This window comes from Castor canadensis, chromosome 14 (genome assembly GCF_047511655.1).
Source record: "Castor canadensis chromosome 14, mCasCan1.hap1v2, whole genome shotgun sequence".
NCBI classification, from domain to species: Eukaryota; Metazoa; Chordata; class Mammalia; order Rodentia; family Castoridae; genus Castor; species Castor canadensis.
In genome coordinates, this window is record NC_133399.1 from 102,076,431 (window position 1) to 102,100,629 (window position 24,199).

At 46.9% G+C, this 24,199-nt stretch overlaps 1 protein-coding gene across 3 annotated transcripts in view; it reads right to left on the reverse strand.

The window, feature by feature from the left end:
- Pebp4 (phosphatidylethanolamine binding protein 4) overlaps positions 1-21,959 on the reverse strand; it is a 198,938-nt gene extending 176,979 nt beyond the window's left edge. The window contains exons 1-3 of one of the 3 annotated variants that reach the window (XM_074055174.1): positions 21,899-21,959; positions 21,196-21,328; positions 9,128-9,254 (exon numbers count right to left, since the gene is read on the reverse strand). In XM_074055174.1, coding sequence (XP_073911275.1) covers positions 9,128-9,254; positions 21,196-21,311 — 243 coding nt within the window. In that variant the 5' untranslated portion in view covers positions 21,312-21,328; positions 21,899-21,959. Of the gene's footprint in view, positions 1-9,127; positions 9,255-21,195; positions 21,329-21,513; positions 21,815-21,898 lie in introns of those variants that run through there. The other 2 variants (XM_074055173.1, XM_074055175.1) reach the window with 2 other exon arrangements.
- Between the last annotated feature and the right edge of the window lie 2,240 nt (positions 21,960-24,199).

Below are 24,199 nucleotides of genomic sequence, written 5' to 3' on the forward strand. Positions count from 1 at the left end.
GGCAGGGTATGGACAGAAAGGAGAGGAGAAGTGGCCCGGTTTCTAGATCCATCTCCTGGTGCATAGGTGGCAGGGTAGAAGAAAAGAGGAGCCATCCTAGTGGTTCCAGGATGCTCAGCCAGCACGAGTGGGAGGGAAAGACTGAAGACAGAGCAGGCTTGGGGGAGGAGGGTGCTTGGATGTTGGGGCTGGACAGGTCTCATTTGAGGGGTTCATGCAAAACCCTGGTAGCCATATAAGTAGGAATCATTGTTACATGGATATTAAAAGCCATGATGAGACTACCAAAGGAGAAGAGGTTGGGGAGAAGAGGAAGAAGTGACAAATGAGCAAGGGTGCACGGCATGGGCTGGGGGGGGTAGGGGGAGTGGGAGAGGAAGTCACTGCAGGGTATGGGGGGTGGTCATTTAAATCTCTCTGATCTGGTGCAACTCCACAGTCCCTGTTGCTTTTCATACTTGCCCATCAGGTTCTAAGCACTCTGTAAACCAAGGCGTAGTTCTCATGGTTAGCAAGTCTCATACCCGCCCAGGCCTCAAACTCAGGAAATCTGGGGGTCAGGTCGGGGAAGATCCTGGCTGAACAGGAGACCACAGGCACAGTTTTCAAGATCTTTGTGACCCGGGTGGGGAGTGAGAGACATTCTTAGGACCAGCGTGGTCTTGACACCCCTCCTTTTCTAACTACCCACTATTTCACTCAGCTAATTCCAGGCCTGCCCCTATAGGGCATTTTGGCCCCTAAATTTAAAGCATCCAATGTGAGATCATTTGCATTTAAATAGCAAAAGGTCATTTCCACCAGGACTGGAAAAGGCAGTCAGGGCAGGGTATAGGACCCTGAGGTATATGCACCTGTCCCAAGTTGGGGACTCACTGTGTCTTCACTACTGGGTAGGTCTCCAGGTACTGTCTGACCGGGCCTCTGCCTTCCTGCCTTGGTGGTCCTAACGGTGCTGCTGGTTCTCCATTCCCTGGGGCAGGAGGATGGTCACCTATCTCCCCCTGGTGTCAGTTCTTCCAATTGCAGCCCCAGGAGGTAGCAAAAGGCAATCTCCGCCTACCCACAGCAGGCTGGGGAGCTGCCCCCTTGAAGTAGTGGTGGCTCCTCGTCCCTCTCTGCCCTCCTATGGTGGGTTTGTGGCCCCACCCAGGGCACAACCCAGGCCCTCTGCATTCCCAGTGGAAGAACACAGGCCTAACGTGTTCAAATATCCTATGGTGTCTTCCTAAGACTATGGTGGGTCAGTCGTGCAGAGGTCCTTGGTTTGTGCACACATCTGCCTGCCACGCCTCCCACCCTGCCCATTTGGAAAGGGAGGTGAAGGAGCAAGAGGAACCCTACAACCTGCTCCTTCCCTGTACTGCTTCGCTGTACTGGCTTCTTCACTGAAGGTTGCCCTCTTCTCATCAGGAAACACTACTAACATTTGGTTTAATTTTTCCAAAGGATGGGCCTTTGAGTGTGCCCAGACCTGGGTTCAAATTCTGACTTTGTTGCTTATGAACTGCGGAATCTTTCTGCGCTTTAGATTTTTCATCTGTAAAGCGAAACTAATCATGCCTACCTTGCTAGGTGGTCCCAAGTTTCAAGTGTGACAGTGTTTGTAAAGCACTTAGCAGAGCCTAGCCTCGTGGAGAACAGCCAGTAAGCCCTGCTATGTAACGACCACTTGGGGAAAACAGGGAGGAAACAGTGCAGTTTAGAACCTGGAAGATGGGGGCTCTAAGACTCGTACTTCGCTTAATACATCTATACATTAGAGCAAAGTGATGCCCCCAGTTGTGATGAACATCAAAGGAAGTATGGAGGTAATAAACGGGCGGCACGGGGCTCTGGGTTGGCACATCTGGGTTCCCTGCTGCTCCCAGGAGAATTGCTTCACTTCTCTGGGCCCAGGTCCCCACTTTAGAGATCCACATCTGCCAGAGCTGTGTACTGAAAATGACTAAAGATAAAGAATGGGAATTGCAGCACAGACGTGAAACAAACAGAAAGGACCATCATGTCAGGGAAAGTGACTTGAAAATCAACAAATTATCCTGTTATTAGCAAGAGACAAAATTCCCAGCACTCTGAATTTTGCTCCATATCTCACTGGATGGGCACCACCTATTCTCGTGCTGGTTTCCCCAGGACACCCTGGGGAAAGTTTACATTTTCACTGGAGAGGCCGAGGAGAAAATGAATGGTGAGGAGGGAAGTGAACACGAACAGCAGAAGTGGGCGGTTCTCTGACCACTCCAGAGTGAAGGGAACAGCAATTCTCAGAAGGGAAGCTGAGTCCCAGAGCAACTGGCCACTGGCTTGAGCGAAGATGGACAGCGTTTCTGAACCCTTGAATGGTGAGGAAGCTGTGTGCGTGGGAGTGAAGAGGGCCGGGTGGCAGTCTAGGCTCTCTGTTCATCTGAAAAGGCTACACACTGTATGATTCCAAGGCTGTGGCATTTCTGAAAAGGCAGAACTAGGAGTCGGCAAAAAGATGAGTGGTTCCCCGGGGGTGGGGGAAGGAGGGATGAAGAGGCAGAGCACAGAGGATTCTTAGGGACGTGCAACCACTCTGTGTGATGCCATCGTGGTGGCTAGGTGTCCTTCTGCATTTGTACAAATCCATGGAATGCCCCACACCAAGAGTGAACCCTGATGTCAACTACGGGCTCTGGGTGACAATGTTGGTTCATCAGTCACAACTAATGCACTGCTGTGATGGGGGTCGGTAACAGTGGGGCAGGCTGTGTGTGCAGGGACGGGGACATATGGGAACTCTTATGTGTTTTCCGTTTAATTTTACTGTGAGCCTAAAACTGATCTAATAAAGAAAAGTCTGTTAAAGATAAATAATTTCCCCAAAGCTGTTACATCCTTATTTGTGAAACCAAGATGCTAACAACTGCTTGGCCTCCCAGGATACCCACGAGGCCATGGTCAGGGTCAGACAGATTCCATGAAGCACGATATGCTCTCCAAAGTGTGGGAGTGGGGGAAGCACTGGTCTCTGGAGAGCAAGAGAAACCCTCAAAGCTATAGTAAGACCACCTCCTGCACTGAACCCCATTTTTAGGCAGTTCCCACCTAGGAGAGCTGTCGGGCTGCATCAAGCTCCTCCTCCTAAAACTGCTCCACCCCAACTTTCCCTCCTCACTCTCAAGTGTGCGCATTTTAACAAATAAGTGGCATTTTTCTAAAATCTGCAAAACCTTTCTCAAAACTCCTCTTCAGACCAACACCTTCTCTCTTTGATGAGAGCAGGCAACAAGTGACTGCGGCATTCAAGACGCCTGTGTTTATCCCTCTAAATGGCTCTGACAAAGGCTGGGCAGCTATTTTAAACTCCAAAAAGCCTTTGCTGATACTCATCTGCTGTGAACAGATCCCAGCGATGGGAAGAGCCCCACACAGACACTTGCTCAGTGGCTTTTTTTTTTTTCCAACCAGATGCAAACCCATTGAACTCTCTTTCCTCTCCATGCAGCAGCCCACACAGTTTTTTCAAAGAAACACTATTTGATCTGAAAAACATCTGGAAGTATTTCCCCAGTCCTTGACTGGGGGCTTCAGCCAACATCAGATCTTCTGTTACTGAGCAAGTGCCAACTGGCCTGGCTTCCAGGTGTCCCCTTTGTGTTGGGGATGGCTGTTTCATTAAAAGGCTCTTGGGGGCAGCCTTAGGTCTGGCCAGAAGTTCTATAAACCCTGAAGCAGTGAGTCTATTGACAGGAAAAGACTGGGTCTGAAGGTCAAGACCAAGAAGCTTCCTAACAAAGCCATCCTGGAGTCAGATATTGGTCTCCTAAGCTCATAGTTAATTCTTTTATGTTTTCCCCTTAACTATCAGGGTTTAATGGACACATTAAGCAGCTATGAACATTCTTACAATTCCAGGGCAGGGCAGAGCTGTGCTGTGTTTATGTCTCTTGCTCCTGTAACAGTGTCTGGCAGGGGCAGAAAACGGGGGTCCATCAAGATCGGCTCCAGCGAATGGATGGATGAATGACACTGCAAGTCCAGTGGGACCATTAGGGATTGTTTTCAGAGTGGATTTGAGAGGCACAATTATGTACAGAAAAGAGCAGCAGGCTGGAAGGCAGGTACCCCGTCATCCAGGGCTAGTTCTTCCACTTGTCAGCTTTGGTGACCGTGACCTTGAGCGGCATCTTTCATCTGTAGTCATGGGGCTATGCCTACTCTGGAGGATTGTAAAATCCTGCATGGGAAATTTCTTGGCAACCTAACAATCATCTCTCCCCTTTCACCTGGTCCTGTTGTGCCCTGAGAACAGATGGCCAGGTAGCCTGGGCTGAGGTGGGACAGAGCTGGGTAATTTGATAGACCTGGACCACCTGAGCTAAGGATCCAGGGACTAAGCATGAAATGACATGTGAGGAGGTTCTCTTGGGTGTCCACATCAGGGTGCTGGTGCTCTCAGCCTCACCTGCCTTCCCAGACCAGGCTGTACCTGTCAACCCCTCCTCCATGTCCTGGCACAATTATGACAGCACTCTTTTCTCTCCAGTTTGAGATCATGAATAAAATATTCCGCCTCATCTGGACCTAACTGCCCGTCCATCACAGAAAAGCGAGGATCACTCCCTCATCTTCACAGATACTATGCCCCATGAATTCTACCTCCCTGGCATCTCTCAGCCCCTGCCCCTTTCCTGCCTGTACCCAGTTTCTTCAGCAAGGGGCTCCCCACCTTCAGTTCCATCTCTCCTCCTCTCCCATTCTCCTGCTCCCAGAGCAACCTTGCCCAGAGTGAATCTGACCCCACTCTCCAGGCTAAAACTCAAATAGTGATTCTCCTCCTCCTTCCTGGCTTCGAGATAAAATCCAGACTCCACCCCAGAGCCCACCCAGCTTTCTGGCTCCTCCAAGTTGTGTCCCTGCCCCGCCCTGAGCCGCACCCCTTACCCAGTCATCCAGGCTGTCATTTGTTCTCCGCAGCTGACAACCGGTATCTCAGGCTAGCTGGTGTTCTGTCTCCCCACCCATCCTTCGAGCTCCGTAATGGTATCTTTTATGTTTGAATCGACAGCACTTAATGAGATGCTGGTGTGCGATAATATTTGTCAGGCGAGTCGGTTCATGTTCCTAACACCAGACAGTCGGTGCAGCCACGGTTACCTGAGCCAATGGCTGCACTTGGTTGCAGCCCCCTTCTGCATGCTTGCACACTGGGAGGAATGCCTGCCTCCAGGCCTCATGTTTCTGTCCTGGCCACTGGGGCTGCTCTACCCAGGACAGGGCCAATTATTCTTTGTCTGCATCAGGCCCTATTTTCTTGCTCCAAGGTGTGAAGAGAAGGGCGGGAGTATGCCGGGGAGATCTTTCTAGAGAAGTCTGTGACTCCCTGCCCAGGATGCTTGTAGGTCTCCGGATCTCCAGCCCCCATGAACTCCGTGTTGAAATTTGTGTCTACACTGCCAGGGACCAGTGGAGGTGAGGAAGTGGCCCCTAGGGGGCAACAACACAGACACACAGCTGCAGACACAGGTGGCTGGGGGACCTTGCTCGCCCAGCCCGGGAGGACACTCAGGGTCACCTGCATTCTGGAGCCTGATCAGAAACCCAAGGGACAGCAGGACAGAGCGCTGTGGCTTTTGTTCCTTGCCTCTAATGCAATGCACATTTCCCACTTAAAGGCAATTTCTTCCTTTCAAAAGGATTCCAGCTGCTGAAATTTAAGGTGAAGAATAAGCAAGTCATCATGAAGACGGTTCTCAGGGGTTTCCGTTTTCATTGGCTTGAGAAGGGGAGGCATTTAAAAATGCCTTGTTAATGTTTGTTGGAGGAAGCGACGGGGGACCAAAGCATTCACTTACTTCAATTCGCTCAGCGATCAGCCTTGGGTGGCCCAGGAGACATCCAGCTTTCCTCTCTTCCTCTCCCTGCTCCTCTTCCCCCCCTCCCAGCTACCCACACCCTAGGCGAAGGACACAATGCCTACAGGGGGCCACTGGGCCCAGCAGCTTAAAGGGCCATCGTGGGCTCACACAGCTCATAGTTTACACTCTGGGAGGCAATCCTGATACCTGCCATTGACTCAGTCATTCATTCATTCATTCATCAGTTCATTCACTTATTCACTTAATCACTTGCCGGGCACTCAGTCAACCAGCACCAGATCTGCAGGGGCTGTGGGTGATTCAAGGAAAGGCAACACATGGTCTTGCTCGCCTAGTGTGTACAGAGCACTTGCAGTTGTGAGAGATATGAATGAGCAACTATGCTACAAGACAGAAAGAAGTAAACATCTTGATTTAGAGGTAGGGGACATTTAAAGAACTCAGAGTAAGAAGCCACCAGTGGAATGGGGGTGAGGCCCAGAGGGAGGTAGTTTGGGAAGGCTTCCTAGAGGAGGAAGAATTTTGCTGGAAGCAGTCTGGGAAGGCTTCCTAGAGGAGGAAGAATTTTGCTGGAAGCAAGACTTAAAGATGGGGAAGTGGCTTGTGCAAAGGCATAGAAGGGAAGACGCCAGGTGGGCACAGAGGGGCTATCCCAGGCCTGTGGCACCACTCCTGTCAGAGCCTTGGGGCTTGCTTCAGAGGCTTCCTGGGCATGTCTGCTGGTAGTACGTGCTTTGGTGGCATTGTTTCAGTCACCTTGGAAAGAAGGGACAGTCCCCACTGAGCATGTCACCAATTCTTGCCTTTCTCTATCTGGCTCGGGCCCAGAGGGAATGCCTTCATCCTCTGTCTGAGTTTACAGCTCTCCCCACCCTTGCCCTGCCATTGAGGGAACATATTCCAAGATGGCACCTGCTTCCTCTTCAGCTCCAACTGCTGAGGTCTCTTTAAGAGTCCCTTGGACCCTTAAAGATGTCCCAGCCATCACCAACCTTAGCAGTGACCATTCTTCCCCACCCCTTTCCAGTCTCACTAGGGAAGCTTCTCTGCAGCAAGACCCCCTTCACCTGTGCCAGTGCCCACCTTCTGGTCTCCCTTGTAGCTCTTGCTGGGGGTCTCCTGGTAGAACCTATGGGCTCTAGAGTTGGGCAGACCAGGGTTTGAAACCTGGCTCTGCCACTTTGCACCCCACACTTGACCACATTTGTTACTTCTATAGGAACCACTCTTGCTTGCTAACCAACCCCTTCTCATAAACAGCACCTGACGTTCCTTTGGGGGGGACCTTCTCTTCCGCTCTTAGTCCTTGTTCTCTAAGTGACACTGTCGGGATCACTGGGGACGAGCATGTGATCTAAGCAGGACAAGTCCTAGAACTTTCAATGGTTGGAAAAGGTCAATCTTTTTTCCACTGGGTTGATAAACTGTTCAAACATCAATGGAGGCTGTTGGAGTCATCTTTGCCTCCACAAGGAAAGGCCTACTTTACAAGTGAAAACAACACAGAGAAAGGCAGAGCCAAAAGATAAAACAGTTTGCAGTTTTGTGAACCAATTCTTTCTCTCCTCTTTATGTCAGTTTGACTTTTTATCACTTGCCACTAACAGCCTTAACGAAGACACTTAACTTGTAGTGAAATGACAGTGTGAATAGTACCCAGCACAAAGTAGCACTCGTGAATGGAGCTGTTGATGACTCTGACTTTGCCATGTCACGAGTCCACAAGCCATATTGTTCTACAGTAGTGGAATGCAACTTTTTCTTCCTTCATGAAGTCTCTGTTTTCCTGCCTTTCATAAGTCTTTATGTTTTAGATCAGTTTTCTCCCCCACCTCACCCCTAGGATGAGAATGTGGGAGATTTCAGGATATGGCTGAGGTCCATTGGTATCAACTAAATCCAACCAAACCAGACTTTCCCAACTGGCTTTGATTTCCTCCCAGGAGGGACTCCGGGAGCTAGGAAAGTCTATGCTGCCATCTAGTGGAAGTCGTCAGCAACAGCAGCACAAGGAATGGAGCAGGCGCTCAAGACCCACTCTCCCTTGGGACCATTGCTGTTAAAAAACAGTCTGCCAGCCCTCCTCACTGTCAAGTGTAAACACGAGGACAAGTGAATTAATGGTGAGGTCAGGAGCCCTGTGCCACGGGCAAGCATATATTATTCCTAAGGGACTGGGAGGCTGCCCTGCTTCTGTGACCCTCCACTTCCCATTCCAAGGGTGGGAATCACAGCAGCCATCCTCTCTCTGCTCCTCTTGGCTGTGTGTGTGTGTGTGGTGGCTGAGGGTCTCCAGGGAGGAGGGCTGACATGTGTGCACATGCGCACACGTGTGTGTGTGGCTTGCTGGCTCTGCCTCCTACAAGACATCCTTTGTCACAGATGCAAACAGGACAACTCTATCAAAGCTTCATGACATCAGCCTCATAAACTGTGAGACACATCACAGACTACTTGTTCTCTGGCAGTGAGAGACACTTGGAGAAAGAAAGACACATCAACTCTGTGTGACCCTGCTCCCAGGGCTGGCTGCCCACTGGGCCTCCGCCCATCACTGTGTGCCTTACCAGGGGAGTGCTGGAGCCCTCGGGCTGCACCAAGAGAGGAAGAACCCTGAGGACCCTCCCTGCCACGCTGCATAGAAAACACCACCTTTGTCTCTACCCATTTGTGATCTAGGTCCCGGCCACATCACAGTGCTTGTGCCTGGTTGGCATAGCAACCATGGTCAAAACACAGCAAAGGAGTAAGAGGCCGGTCTCGACTACCCTTGCTTTAGGCACTCAGTCTGGCCCAGGAGTTGAGGGAGAAAGAGTGACCAGAGGGCAGCTCGTGAGAACACAGTCCGACCACTGGGGACAGCAGCCCAGCTTCCCATTTCCATGGTCTTTCCCCAAATGAGATGACCAGCTCTCCAGGTCTAGGGAAACTTCCACAACAAGATGATATCTATTACATCCCAGGAAAAGAAACAGCTACTTCCAATTCCTAAAACCCCTGATCTTCTATTTTAGATGACTTTGGGCCCAAGAAGAGCCTGCCTCACACTGCAACGACCAAGCGTCAAGGTGCCCTCCCCAAGGTTCTCCAGACTACAGCCACTCCCCCTTCCCAGGCTGTGGGGCCACTGTAGGGAAAGCCATTCCTTACAGCAACAGCCACCTGGTACCTGCAGACCCAACCCCAGTCACTCTGCACACAATTTGAGTCCCCAGAAGAGCAAGCTCGGGGACACAGTCAGAACCCTCTAGCTCTCCCCTTGGCTAGTCCAGTTCACTCACATCCAAGGCGCCAGGGAACTTGACAATCGGCTCAGGCCAGTAGGTGATCTTCTGTCTGAAGTTGTTGCACTCAGGAACAAACATGCAAGCAACGTTCCCCATCTCTGGGTAGTAAACCTCAAGGCCCCTGTGGAGAGAGAGAGGTGGTCATCCTGTGCGGGATTTTAGCCTAGCATGGGGTTCACAAGGCTTCCGTCTAGTCCTATTTGGAATGAAAATCAAATGGGATTAAATCCTAAACATGCTACTAACTAGTTGTGTGATCCAAGAGTGACCTGACTTCTTGTGCCTCAGTCTCCTCGCCTGTAAACGAGGACACTAATAATACTGGCCCCACAGGGCTAGTGTGAGAAGCAAGACAGCAGCCAGTGTTTAAAACAGAGCCTGGCACTCCGTAAATTGTAAGTGTTAATTATCACCAGTGTTTACCTCCCAAGAAGAGACAGTCATCCCTCGGTAGCCCCTGGGGATTGGTTCTAAGACCCCTCCTCCACAGATACCAAAATCTTGGATACTAAGTCCTTTATATAAAGCACTACAGTGTTTACATATAACCAATGCAATTCTCCTGCATATTTTATTTCTTGCAGTGCTGGGGATCAAACCGAGGGACTTGTGCATGCTAGGCAAGTGCTCTACCATTAAGCCACATCCCTGGCCCCCTCCTGTACACTTTAAATGATCTCTTGATGACTTATGACACCTAATACAATGTAAGTATAAATGGTTGCTGTATTGTTGAGGGAATAATGACAAAAAGGAATCTGTACAATTTTTTTCAAATGTTTTCCATCGTGGTTGGTTGAGTCCATGGATGCAGAACTGTGGATACTGAGGGCCAACTGCACAACCTCAGGCAAACTTGGTCAGTGTCTTTAAAGTAGAACTGTTAGCCGGCATGATGGAAGACACCTGTAATCCCAGCACTCAGGAGACTGAAGTGGGAGGATCAACAGCTTGAGGCCAGCTTATGCTACACAGCAAGCAAGAAAATAAATAAAACCAGGCACCAGTGGCTCATGCCACTGCCTTGGAAGGCTGAGATCAGGAGGCTCAAAGTTCCAGGCCAGCCCTGACAAAGAAAGTTTGTGAGAACCCATTCATACTCATCTGGGTGGTGGTGTCATCTCAGCTATGTCAGGAAGCACAAAACAGGAGAGTCGTGGTCTACGCCAGCCTGGGCAAAAAGTGAGATCCCTCTAAAATAACCAGAATAAAAAGGGATGGGAGTATGGCTCACATGGTAGACTGCATGCTTTTCATGTGAAGCCCTGAGTTCAAACACCAGTGCTACTAACAAACAAATAAATAACTAATAAAATAGGATTGGGTTAGTCAGGCATGGTGGTTCAGGCCTGTGATCCCAGCACTCAGGAGGTAGAGATAGGTGAATCATGAGTTTAAAGCCAACCTAGGCTACATAGCAAGGCTCTGTTGAAAACACACACCCAAAGTCTATGTTCTTATTGCAGAAAGAAAGGTTTAGCAAGTCAGTATAGCTTCCTTCATGGACAGAGAACTTCCCTCTCTTCTGAACAATCAAGAGCTCCTGGGGCCTGAAATCCCACAGTTAGTTAGAGAGTTCACTTCCGTTAGTTGGATAATTCACTTCCTCGAGTCGGATAATCCACTTCTTGGGTTAAGCATTACCCACACCCAGGGCTCTCTTTCAAAATGTAAACCTCTCCCGGGGGTAAGCCATGTCATCACTAAAACTGCAGCATATCTCCACTTACCTATTCTCTCCCTGAGAGGCTGGGCCTGAACAGCTTAGGTTATCTGGGAGACTGGCTTCTTGGAAAGGAAGAAATTATGACAGAAAAAAGAGACAGTGATTGCAGCTCAGGACACAGGTGACCAATGTCACCAGCTTGGCCTGAAGGGGTCACCTATTTTTGAAACTCAGAAACGCTAGTCAGACTTTCAGATAGATGTGGAACATGCCTGTAATCCTAGCTACTCAGGAGGCAGAGATCAAGAGGATCAAGGTTCAAAGCCAGCCTGGGGAAGTAGTTCCATGAGACCCTATCTTAAAAAAACACATCACAAAAAATGGGCTGGTGGAGTGGCTCAAGGTGTAGGCCCTGAGTTCAAACCCCAGCACTACCACCAAAAAGAAAAAATAAATCTTTGTGCCAACTTAAAAACAAACAAACAAAACTGGCCTTCCTCTCTGCCCTCTGGTCCTTTTTATAGCACCAAGACCCATGGCTTCTGTAGGGTTCATTTAGTTAACTCAATTCAGTGATGGAGAAGGGAAAAGAGGCCTGGAGGGGAGGCAGGGAGTGGATTTTGTGGATCTTAAACCTTCCCTAATGGCCCCATGTGACCAAGTTGCTCCCCAGCTGGACAGTGGCCACCTACCACTGTCCACCCAGTCCTGTTGGGGTGACATCTGCAAAGCACCCAGTGAGAATGTAATTTGGGGAACAGATGAGGAGGGAGGGCTCCTGGAGGCTGGTGCTGGGAGGAGGCCAAGGCCAGCTTCCTTGTGGGGAGCCTCACACTGCCCTTGGCATTCTGCCTCCCCACCCCCCTTCCAGCCATCCCAAGGTCCAACCACGGTCACTGAGGCAGGATGCTTTGGTGGACTCAGGAACCCTGGTCCGACAGGTGGAAGCAGGGCTGTCTTAGGTGCCAGTGCGTCCTACTTGCCAACCTTGTTTGTTTTTCTTAACTTTTCACATATTTGTGCCAGTTCTTTCTGGGTGGCATGGATTGGGGAGCCTCTGAACATGCCTTAGGGGATGTTTCCCTTATCTTCATAGCAGCATTTTAAGAATCGTTTGGCAAATTAAGGTAAAAAATTGACAATATTAAAGAGGAAGTAACCCAAGATATGGAAAACCTCAGAAAAAAGAATGAAACAGAAATACAAAACAAAATGGAAGGCCAATCCAGCAGAATAGAACAAACAGAAGACACAATCTCAGAACTTGAAGATGAAATGGTAATTAAAGGAAAAACTGAAGAACTATTAGTTAAACAACTCAAGACCTGTGAAAAGAAAATGCAAGAACTCACCAACTCCATCAAAAGACCAAACTTGAGAATCATGGGCATCGAAGAAGGAGAAGAGGTGCAAGCGAAGGGAATGCGTAATATATTCAACAAAATAATAACAGAAAATTTCCCAAATCTAGAGAATGCTATGCCCATTCAGGTGCAGGAAGCCTCAGAACATCAAGCAGACCTGACCAAAATAGAACTACCCCATGACATATCATCATTAAAACAACAAGTACTGAGACTAGAGAAAGAATATTGAAGGCAGTAAGAGAGAAAAAACAAATAACATACAAAGGTAAACCCCTCAAAATCACAGCAGACTTCTCAACAGAAACATTAAAAGCAAGAAGAGCATGGGGTGAGGTCTTCCGGGCACTGAATGAAAATAACTTCAACCCTAGGATACTCTACCCAGCAAAACTATCATTCAAAATAGAGGGAGCAATAAAAATCTTCCATGATAAGCAGAAACTAAAACAATATGTGACCACAAAGCCACCATTACAAAAGATTCTGCAAGGAACTCTGCACACAGAAAATGAAAGCAAACAAAACCATGAAAGGGCAGGCAGCACCAAACCACAGGAGAAGAAAAGACAAGGAATCAGAGAGTAACAGTAATTCAGCTGCACACAATCAAGCCCTTAATCAACAAAGACAACTACATGACAGGGATCACCACATACCTATCAATAGTAACACTGAATATTAATGGACTAAATTCCCCCATCAAAAGGCACTGTTTGATGAAATGGATTAAAAAGGAAGATCCAACAATTTGTTGCTTACAGGAGACCCATCTCACCGACAGAAGTAAACATAGGCTTAGGATGAAAGGCTGGAAGAAGATTTACCAAGCCAATGGCCCCCGAAAACAGGCAGTGGTAGCAATACTTATCTTGGACAAAGTAGACTTCAAACTACTTTGATCAAACGAGATAAAGAAGGACATTCCATACTAATAAAAGGGGAAATACACCCAAAGGAAATAACAATTATCAACCTATATGCACCCAATGTCAATGCACCCAATTTCATCAAACATATTCTGAAGGACCTAAAAGCATATATAGACCCCAACACAGTGGTAGTGGGAGACTTTAATACCACCCTATGACCAATATATAGGTCATCCAAACAAAAAATCAATAAAGAAATCCTAGAACCAAATCACGCCATAGATCAAATGGACCTAGTTGATGGCTACAGAATATTTCATCCAACAATATACATTCTTCTCAGCGGCCCATGGAACCTTTTCCAAAATTGATCATACCTTAGGGCACAAAGCAAGCCTCAGCAAATACAAGAAAACAGAAATAATCCCATGCATTCTGTCTGACCACAATGCATTAAAACTAGAAATCAACCACAAAAACATCAGTAAAAAACATGCAAATAATTGGAAGCTGAACAACACATTGCTCAACAATGAATGGGTCACTAATGAAATAAAAGAGGAAATTAAAAGGTTCTTGGAAGTTAATGAAAATGAAAACACGACATACTGGAACCAATGGGACACAGCAAAGGCAGTCCTAAGAGGAAAGTTTATAGCCATGAGTGCATATATCAAAAGGACAGAAAGATCTCAAATCAATGACCTAACACTACAGCTGAAACTCCTAGAAAAACAAGAACAAGCAAACCCTAAAAGAAGCAGAAGGAAAGAAATAATTAAGATAAGGGCTGAAATCAATGAAATAGAAACAAACAAAAAAAACATACAAAGAATCAATGAAACAAAAAGCTGGTTCTTTGAAAAAATAAATAAGATTGACAGACCCCTGGCAAACCTAACTAAAATGAGGAGAGAAAAAACCCAAATCAGTAAAATCAGAAATTCAAAAGGAGACATAACGACAAACACCACAGAAATCCAGGAAATCATCAGAGACTACTTTGAGAACCTATATTCAAATAAATTTGAAAATCTAAAAGAAATGGACAGATTTCTAGAAACTTACAACCACCCAAAACTGAACCAAGAAGATATTAATCACCTGAATAGATCTAAAACACAAAAAGAAATTGAGGCTGCCATCAAGAGCCTCCCAAAAAAGAAAAGTCCAGGACCTGACAGATTCACTGCTGAATTCTATCAGACATTTAAAGAATTAATACCACTCCTCCTTAAATTGTTCCACTAAATAGAATGAGAAGGAACACTGCCTAACTCATTTTATGAAGCCAATATTACTCTCATCCCCAAACCAGACAAAGACACCTCCAAAAAGGAGAACTACAGGCCAATTTCCCTAATGAACATCAATGTAAAAATCCTCAATAAAATAATGGCAAACCGAATCCAACAACACATCAGAAAGATCATTCACCATGACCAAGTCGGCTTCATCCCAGAGATGCAGGGGTGGTTCAACATACGCAAATCTATAAATGTAATACAGCACATCAATAGAAGCAAAGACAAAAACCACTTGATCATCTCAGTAGATGCAGAAAAAGCCTTTGATAAGATCCAACACCATGTCATGATAAAAGCCCTAAGAAAACTAGGAATAGAAGGAATGTACATCAACATTGTAAAGGCTATATATGACAGACCAACGTCATACTTAATGGAGAAAAATTGAAACCATTTCCACTAAAATCAGGAATGAGACAAAGGTGCCCACTATCTCCACTCCTATTCAACATAGTACTGGAATTTCTAGCCAGAGCAATTAGGCAAGAAGGAGGAATAAAAGGAATACAAATAGGTAAAGAAACTGTCAAAATATCCTTATTTGCAGACGATATGATCCTATACCTTAAAGACCCAAAAAAACTCTACCCAAAAACTCTTAGACACCATAAACAGCTACAGTAAGGTGGCAGGATACAAAATCAACCTACAAAAATCATTAGCTTTTCTATACACCAACAATGAACAAACTGAGAAGGAACACATGGAAACAATTCCATTTACAATAGCCTCAAAAAAAATCAAATACCTAGGAGTAAACTTAACAAAGGATGTGAATGACCTCTACAAGGAGAACTACAGACCCCTGAAGAAAGAGCTCAAGGAAGACTACAGAAGATGGAAAGATCTCCCGTGCTCATGGATCAGTAGAATCAACATAGTAAAAATGGCTATACTACTGAAAGGAATCTACATGTTTAATGTAATTCCCATCAAAATCCCAATGACTTTCATCACAGATATTGAAAATCTACTCTAAAGTTCATTTGGAAACACAAGAGACTGCGAATAGCCAAGGCAATACTCAGCAAAAAGAGCAATGCTAGAGGTATCACAATACCTGACTTCAAAATATGTTACAAAGCAATAGCAATAAAAACAGCATGGTACTGGCACAAAAACAGACACGAAGACCAGTGGAACAGAATAGAGGACCCAGATATGAACCCACACAACTACACCCACCTCATTTTTGACAAAGGTGCCAAAAATATACGATGGAGAAAAGACAGCCTCTTCAACAAATGTTGCTGGGAAAAGTGGTTACCCATCTGCAAGAAAATGAAACTAGATCCATGTCTATCACCTTGTACTAGTATCAACTCAAAATGGATCAAGGACCTAAATATCAAACCTGAAACTCTGAAGTTACTACAGGAAGGAGCAAGAAATACTCTGGAACAAATAGGTATAAGGAAAGACTTCCTCAACAGAACCCCAGCAGCCCAGCAACTAAGAGAAAGGATGAATAAATGGGACTTCATAAAATTAAAAAGCTTCTGCACAACAAAAAAAATGATCTCTAAACTGAAAAGACCACCCACAGAGTGGGAGAAAATATTTGCCAGCTACACATCAGACAAGGGACTGATAACCAGAATATACAGGGAACTTAAGAAACTAAACTCTCCTAAAATCAATGAACAATTAAGAAATGGTCAACTGAACTAAACAGAACTTTTTCAAAAGAAGAAATTCAAGTGGCCAAAAACCACATGAAAAAATGCTCACCATCTCTGGCCATAAAGGAAATGCAAATCAAAACCACACTAAGATTCCACCTCACCCCTGTTAGAATAACCATCATCAAAAATACCACCACCAGGTGTTGGCGAGGATGTGGGGAAAAAGGAACCCTAATCCACCGCTGGTTGGAATGCAAGCTGGTACAACCACTCTGGAAAAAAATTTGGAGGCTTCTTAAAAATCTAAACATAGACCTGCCATATGATCCAGCAATACTACTCCTGGGGATATGCCCAAAGGAATGTGACACAGGTTACTCCAGAGGCACTTGCACACCCATGTTTTTTGCGGCACTATTCACAATAGCCAAGTTATGGAAACAGCCAAGATGCCCCACTACTGATGAATGGATTAAGAAAATGTGGTAGTTGTATACAAGGGAATTTTACTCATCCATGAAGAAGAATGAATTCTTATCATGTGCAGGTAAATGGATGGAACTGGAGAGCATCATTCTGAGCGAGGTCAGCCAGGCTCAGAAGACCAAAAATCCTATATTCTACCTCATACGCAGACTTTAGATCTAGGGCAAATGCAGCAATGCTGTTGGACTTGGATCACAGAAGAGGGGAGAGCATATATGGGAGATATAGGAACAGGTAGAAAACCCAAAACATGAAAGTGTTTGATGTCCCCACTCCAGAGGAACTAATACAGAAACCTTAAAGCGACAGAGGTTATCATGAGCAGGGGATCAGGAACCAATGTAAAGATCAGTTAAAGTTGAATCAACATGGGTGGTAACACATGGGTACATGAGAGCAATAGTAGGAATCTCTCTTGTAGCTATCCTTAACTCAACTAGCAAAAACGCTCTGTCTTTCTTATTGTGCTTATGTCTTTTCTTCAACAAAATCAGTGATAAGGGCAGAACGGAACCTACCTGAAACTGAGAGGGGGGAAAGGGTGGGGGAGGGGGCAGGGGGGAGAAGTGATACAAACAATGTATGCACATGTGAATAAATGAACAACAACAAAAAATCGTTTGGCTTGTTTCTGCCACAGCTCCTGGTCACTGTAGCTAGTGCGATGTGAGACGGAGAGGACCTCTGTGGGCAGAGAGACAGTTAGCACACAGCATGGACTTGGGAGATGCTGACGAGCAGGAAGGAAGAAAATGGAAGAGAGAGAAGCTTCCCCACTCCCATAGCAGTTTTCTCCTTTTTTGTTTCCCAGTAGAATTGCTGCAAATGTTAAAACAGTTAAACAACTGGGCTGGGTGTGGTGGTGCACACCTGTAAGCCCAGCTACTCAGGAGGTGGAAGAAAGAGGATTGTGAGTTCAAAGGCAGCCTGGGAAAAGTTAGGGAGATGCTATCTCAAAAGTGAAAGGACTTGGGGCCTACATAAGTTCAAGTGTATTCTTGCTTAACAAGAAAGCTCAAGACCCTGGGCTCAATCTCCAGCACCGCAAATAAATAAACAAAAAGTTTAAAAGACAAATGAAATCATTGCTCTTTAGTGAATGGGCCACAGAGAGCACCTGATAGGACAGGGTTCATGCCAGGGGACCAGGCACTGGGTCTGTGCCTCTGTCCCTGTCCTCATCACATATGTCAGGCACTGCCAGTCCAGCATTTTAAAAAAGTAACTTTCTCCACGTAGGAGGAGCTGACAGGGACATGAGCAGTCTCTGCCTGTTTAGCAGTCACATCAAAGGCTTGGATGAGGACCCCGAAAGCAAATTTATTAGATTTGTAAATGGCACAGAGCCGGTAACCACCAATCCAGATGATCAGGTTGACCTGTACCAGAAGATCTGTACAAGCCTGAGTGATCTGAATCCAAAGTTAAATTGAGTGAATACACACTTTCAAATTTGTTTTCAAGTCCAAAGCCGTAAGGAGAACACCTACTCATGCACCCTTGCTGTGCCTGGCTCACCTGACACTGGCTGGGCACATTCTGATTTCCACCCTGAGATCAGGGGGATATCCTGATAGAAATTCTTCATAAAGAATGGAGGTGGAGTGGGGGTGGGAGGACAGGGAACGGCAACTTTGGGGCCATCCACATAGATCCAGGGCATCCCATACTTATGTTCCTCTTAACACAATGACACTTCAAAGCAGCTATTATTATTATTGTCACCCAGATGAGTAAACTGAGGCCCAGAGACATTTGAGTCACTAGCATAGGTTCTTGTTGTTGATGAGCTAGGAATGGAGAACCACAGGACAACAGGCTTCAGTGAGCTGGTTGCTCACTTCAGTCTCTTTGTCATTGTAAGAACTGGGTCAGAAGGACATGGTCCCCAGCTGTGCCTGTGGAAAGGGCTCAGAATTTCAACAGCTCCTAAGTGAGTGCTGTTGTCTAAATGATGGTGTCTCCCCTTGCCTCCCCAACAAGTTCATATGTTGGAATTTAATCCCCAATGTGATAATATTATCAGATGAGGCCTTTAGGAAGCAACAAAGTCAGCTTTACAATAGAAAAAGAGGTTAAAGGGATCTGCCCTTGCCTTCTGCCATGTGAGGACACAGCAAGAAGGAGCCATCTTTGAGCAGAGATCAAGCGCCCACCAGATGCCACATCTGCTGGCACCTTGATCTTGACTTCCCAGCCTCCAGAACTGTGAGTAAGGCATTTCCATTGTTTATCAATTACCAGGTCTCAGGCATTTGTTATAGCCACCCAATGAACTAAGACAGCAAGGAAGACAAGCAAGCCCACAAGATGTGAGCCTTCTTCACAGAGGTAGGGGGGAGTTCCATGGGCACCCCCATTCTCACAGAACTCAATGTCAAAGTGTAGGAGGCCACACTTAACAACAACAACAAAATAACAGGGGGCCCATCTCCAGCCAACCCTTCCTGAAAATGAAGGCTGAGAACCCAGACCCTGAAGAGGGGCTGAGGGGCTGGAAAGGGTGTGACCCAGGCTTAGACAAGTTGTGTGGCATCCATCAGCAAACATGAAAAACCATCAAGAAGAGAACTTGAACTTGTTATGCACAGCTGCTGGGGCAAAACTCAGAAGAATGGGTGAAAGTCAAAGATCCACAGTGGCTCTGGAGGGTGGACTCTTCAGCTCAGCCTTGGGAGCATCTCTGTTGAGGGAGGGCTCACCAGTGCTATGCATGCACAGTAGCCCGGAGAGGGAGTCAAGTGCGCTCACCCATTGGGTGCAGGTTGAACCACCTGGTTCTTTCGTCTCTTAGAAGTTGGTAAGGCCTTACTCCAAAGAGCTATAATGTTTTCTCACTGCTGAACATAAAATTCCTCCTTTACAGCTTGGCATCCTTAGGTACTGAATCCTACCTTCCAGAATTTCTTGCTGGACTCCAAATACCCACAAGAGGAACGGGGGTCCCTTGGCAGGATCAGAAGCTGAGCTGAGCAGGGTTCCTGGGGAACATCCCAGTGCAGGAGATACTGCTCTGTCCTCAAAGCAGTTTTCATTTCTTACAAACAAAAAACTCTACAAGCAACAAAGCTTCCCTTTTGCAATGATGACTCAAGCATTCAACCCTAGTGTTGGAAGCCCATGGTTCACCAGCTAAGGGTGGTGGAGGCGGGTCTGCTGGCGCCTTTTGAAGTCCTGAGAATGGCCCCTGTTGACTCTAGTTTGAAAAGCTCTGGGCCCAGGGTGAGCGTGAGTAGCAGAAGCAGGTAGAGAAAGAGGAACGCAGAGCCAGACAGGCTGGATCCATGTGCACCACGGGCAGGTCCTTCTGCACTGCACAGTGGGGTTGATAATCCCTCCTTTGTAGGTTCACTATGACAATAAGTGAGTCAAGGAGTCTGTGCTCTTGCAGAGAGCCTGGCACAGCAGGTGCCTCAGGGCAGCACAGCAGGTGCCTCAGGGCAGCACACAGGTGCCATGGTACATGGGTTATCGGACTCTGAGATAGGGGTCTCTGCAGGGTCCCCCAAGTGTGACCTCCAGTGATCATACAGATGTTATCATCTACCTGTGCAAGGTGTGAGGAACACTGGAGGAGGCTGAGGCCCTCCGCCATGAATGTGGCTTGGTCCTGCCTTGCCTGGGCCCAGCTGATCCTGGCATTTGAACTTATACCTGGTCAGGGCGAGAAGCCCAGTCACAAGATTTTGGGAAAATGTAATATGAGCAAAATTTGTGTTACTAGGGTTTTTTTGTTTTGTTTTGTTTTGTTTTGTTAGGATCCAACTACGTAACTTTTTTAGGGAAAATATTTACTGATTGTTCTAATCGTTTTGTGTGATTTCAAATGTGCAGAAGATAGAGTAAAAAGTGAGTGCCTGCTCAGGCAGGCACTGGTGGTTCACACCAGCAATCCTAGCTACTCAGGAGGCAAAGATCAGGAAGATCACGGTTTGAAGCCAGCCGGGGCAAACAGTCTGAGAGACCCTATCTGGAAAAAATCCATCACCAAAAAAGGGCTGGTGGAATGGCTCAAGGTGTAAGCCCTGAGTTCAAACCCCAGTACCACACACACACACACACACACACGCACACACACACTCAAGTGAGTGTTCTTTCTCTCTGTCTTCCATTTCTGAGATGGACCTTCCTTGCCAACAAACTGTAGAAGATGTGGCAGCAAAGTGGCCTGAGGAGGCCCAGGATGACCCAGGAGTCCTGGTAAACGCAGACTGGCTTTCTTATCTAACAATTCATGAGGAGAAGGCTGAGCTTCTGGCTCCCCTCTGGTGGCAACTTGTCATGGGGAGAGCTTGTGTCCTCTGGAGGGAGGAATTCAACTCCACTCCATTCTCCCCAGAGGGCTCCCTAGCCAACTACACTTGGGCCCATTACTGAAAAAAATCTCTCACACAGGAAGGTTCCAATTGCAGCCATTCTTCTAACTGCCACTTTTCATTGAAATGCCACTTTGTTGCAGGGGCTTAGGGAGGGAGTGTTCTGAGTAGCAGGGAGAGAATGTGGGGGTCCCAGCAGGAAGTATAAAGACAGCCCCCCAAGGCTCCTCAAGCCTGGAAGAGGAGCCTGCTGTATCTACAGCCCTGTGAGAGGCAGGACAGAACCTGTTTCAAGGTGGCCTCCAGAGAGATTAGTACTTTCTGTCTGTCTCACAAAAGCTGATTTAGGCCGTGATACTCCTGGGTTCTAGAAGCATCCCTCTCCTCCTCCAAAGAACTTCCCACCACTGGCATGCCTCTCCTTACTTGCACATCACTGTATCTTCTTCCAGCAGTTTCTGGTAGACACATGGGCTGTTGTCCTCATCTTCAGTGACCACCATCACGAGACCCAGCCACAGTGCTGCTATGGCCAGCTTCATTGTCCAACTTGAGGGGCCTGGAACAGAAGGAGCTGGTAGAGTGGCAGGACTGACTGCAGGCCCACCCCGGGGCCCACCTGACAGGACAGAGCTCTGGGAAGCACAGGACGGAGGGTGGCCAGCCGTCCTGATTCCTGTAGCTAACCTTCCCTTGGACACGTGTACCTTGGGAGGACCTGGGCCTGCTCCAAGCTGGACTCACTTTGCAGTCCTGGCCAAGGCCCCTTCCCTGGCTGGGCACAGCTTTGTTGTCACTCTTGTCCTGGTTGCCAGGGCAGAGAACTTGCTGTGAGGGAGAAGAGCTTACGGGAGCCCCACGGTGCAGCTCCGGGCCGTCTTGCTTTAAAGGTAGAGCCTGGGGTGGTGGAGGGGACCATGGCTTTGGCTCTGCTGTGTCCCTCACACTGGTCTGCCTCTCCTACCCCCAGGTCCTCTGCCACCTATCTCCACAGCCTCTGGGCTGTCTGAATATAGATGTAGTTGGACAGAGTGACCCTGTGTAGGAGGGCTGTTATACAGGACCTGGTAGGGTCACCAGCCTGAGGTCAGCTCTGAAAGGCCAGCTGGGGACTGAGGGTGTGCCTTGCCTGGCTGCAACTTGCAGTGTGCTCAGCTCAGCTATCTCCCAAAATAATAGTCTCTGGAGCCTGACAGAGCCACTGGGCAGGCGGGAGTGGCCTGCCCCAGTGCTGTGCGGGGAGGGGGGTTGGAACTCTGCCTTCCCTGGGGACAGCCCTCAGGGACTGTGCAGGGACTCTGATCAGAAGGAGCCAGCAGGAGCCATTCTAAGGGCACTGTCTTGTGACAGTGGCTCTGCTCTCTGTCCTCCCAGAGGCTTGGGGGTGGGGTCCACTAGCTGGGACTCTGGATTCTGGCTTTAGGTATGAGCTGAGCTGGGCCAATGGGGAGACCATTCCTAGGTGCTTCTGGAGACACACCACTCTGCTCCTTCAGAAACAAGTGAAATAGCCCTGTCATCCCTGTGCCTGGCTAAGGAAGTGTGTACAGCTTGCCCTTTAGTGGAACTATATTCTGCTTTCTGGTTCAAGTCCTACTTCCATGACCCCAGCCTCTAGTTAAAGCCCTTCTTTTTTTTTTTTTTTTTCAGTTTAATGGCATTAGTTTTTTTTTTTTTTTCATTTTTTTTTTATTATTCGTATGTGCATACAAGGCTTGGTTCATTTCTCCCCCCTGCCCCCACCCCCTCCCTTACCACCCACTCCACCCCCTCCCGCTCCCCTCCCCTCAAAACCCAGCAGAAACTATTTTGCCCTTATCTCTAATTTTGTTGTAGAGAGAGTATAAGCAATAATAGGAAGGAACAAGGGTTTTTGCTGGTTGAGATAAGGATAGCTATACAGGGCATTGACTCACATTGATTTCCTGTGCGTGGGTGTTACCTTCTAGGTTAATTCTTTTTGATCTAACCTTTTCTCTAGTTCCTGGTCCCCTTTTCCTATTGGCCTCAGTTGCTTTAAGGTATCTGCTTTAGTTTCTCTGTGTTAAGGGCAACAAATGCTAGCTAGTTTTTTAGGTGTCTTCCCTATCCTCACCCCTCCCTTGTGTGCTCTCGCTTTTATCATGTGCTCATAGTCCAATCCCCTTGTTGTGTTTGCCCTTGATCTAATGTCCACATATGAGGGAGAACATACGATTTTTGGTCTTTTGGGCCAGGCTAACCTCACTCAGAATGATGTTCTCCAATTCCATCCATTTACCAGCGAATGATAACATTTCGTTCTTCTTCATGGCTGCATAAAATTCCATTGTGTATAGATACCACATTTTCTTAATCCATTCGTCAGTGCTGGGGCATCTTGGCTGTTTCCATAACTTGGCTATTGTGAATAGTGCCGCAATAAACATGGATGTGCAGGTGCCTCTGGAGTAACAGTCTTTTGGGTATATCCCCAAGAGTGGTATTGCTGATTCAAATGGTAGATCGATGTCCAGCTTTTTAAGTAGCCTCCAAATTTTTTTCCAGAGTGGTTGTACTAGTCTACATTCCCACCAACAGTGTAAGAGGGTTCCTTTTTCCCCGCATCCTCGCCAACACCTGTTGTTGGTGGTGTTGCTGATGATGGCTATTCTAACAGGGGTGAGGTAGAATCTTAGTGTGGTTTTAATTTGCATTTCCTTTATTGCTAGAGATGGTGAGCATTTTTTCATGTGTTTTCTGGCCATTTGAATTTCTTCTTTTGAGAAAGTTCTGTTTAGTTCACATGCCCATTTCTTTATTGGTTCATTAGTTTTGGGAGAATTTGGTTTTTTAAGTTCCCTGTATATTCTGGTTATCAGTCCTTGGTCTGATGTATAATTGGCAAATATTTTCTCCCACTCTGTGGGTGTTCTCTTCAGTTTAGAGACCATTTCTTTTGATGAACAGAAGCTTTTTAGTTTTATGAGGTCCCATTTATCTATGCTATCTCTTAGTTGCTGTGCTGCTGGGGTTTCATTGAGAAAGTTCTTACCTATACCTACTAACTCCAGAGTATTTCCTACTCTTTCTTGTATCAACTCAAGAGTTTGGGGTCTGATATTAAGATCCTTGATCCATTTTGAGTTAATCTTGGTATAGGGTGATATACATGGATCTAGTTTCAGTTTTTTGCAGACTGCTAACCAGTTTTCCCAGCAGTTTTTGTTGAAGAGGCTGCTATTTCTCCATTGTATATTTTTAGCTCCTTTGTCAAAGATAAGTTGCTCATAGTTGTGTGGCTTCATATCTGGATCCTCTATTCTGTTCCACTGGTCTTCATGTCTGTTTTTGTGCCAGTACCATGCTGTTTTTATTGTTATTGCTTTGTAATATAGTTTGAAGTCAGGTATTGTGATACCTCCTGCATTGTTCTTTTGACTGAGTATTGCCTTGGCTATTCGTGGCCTCT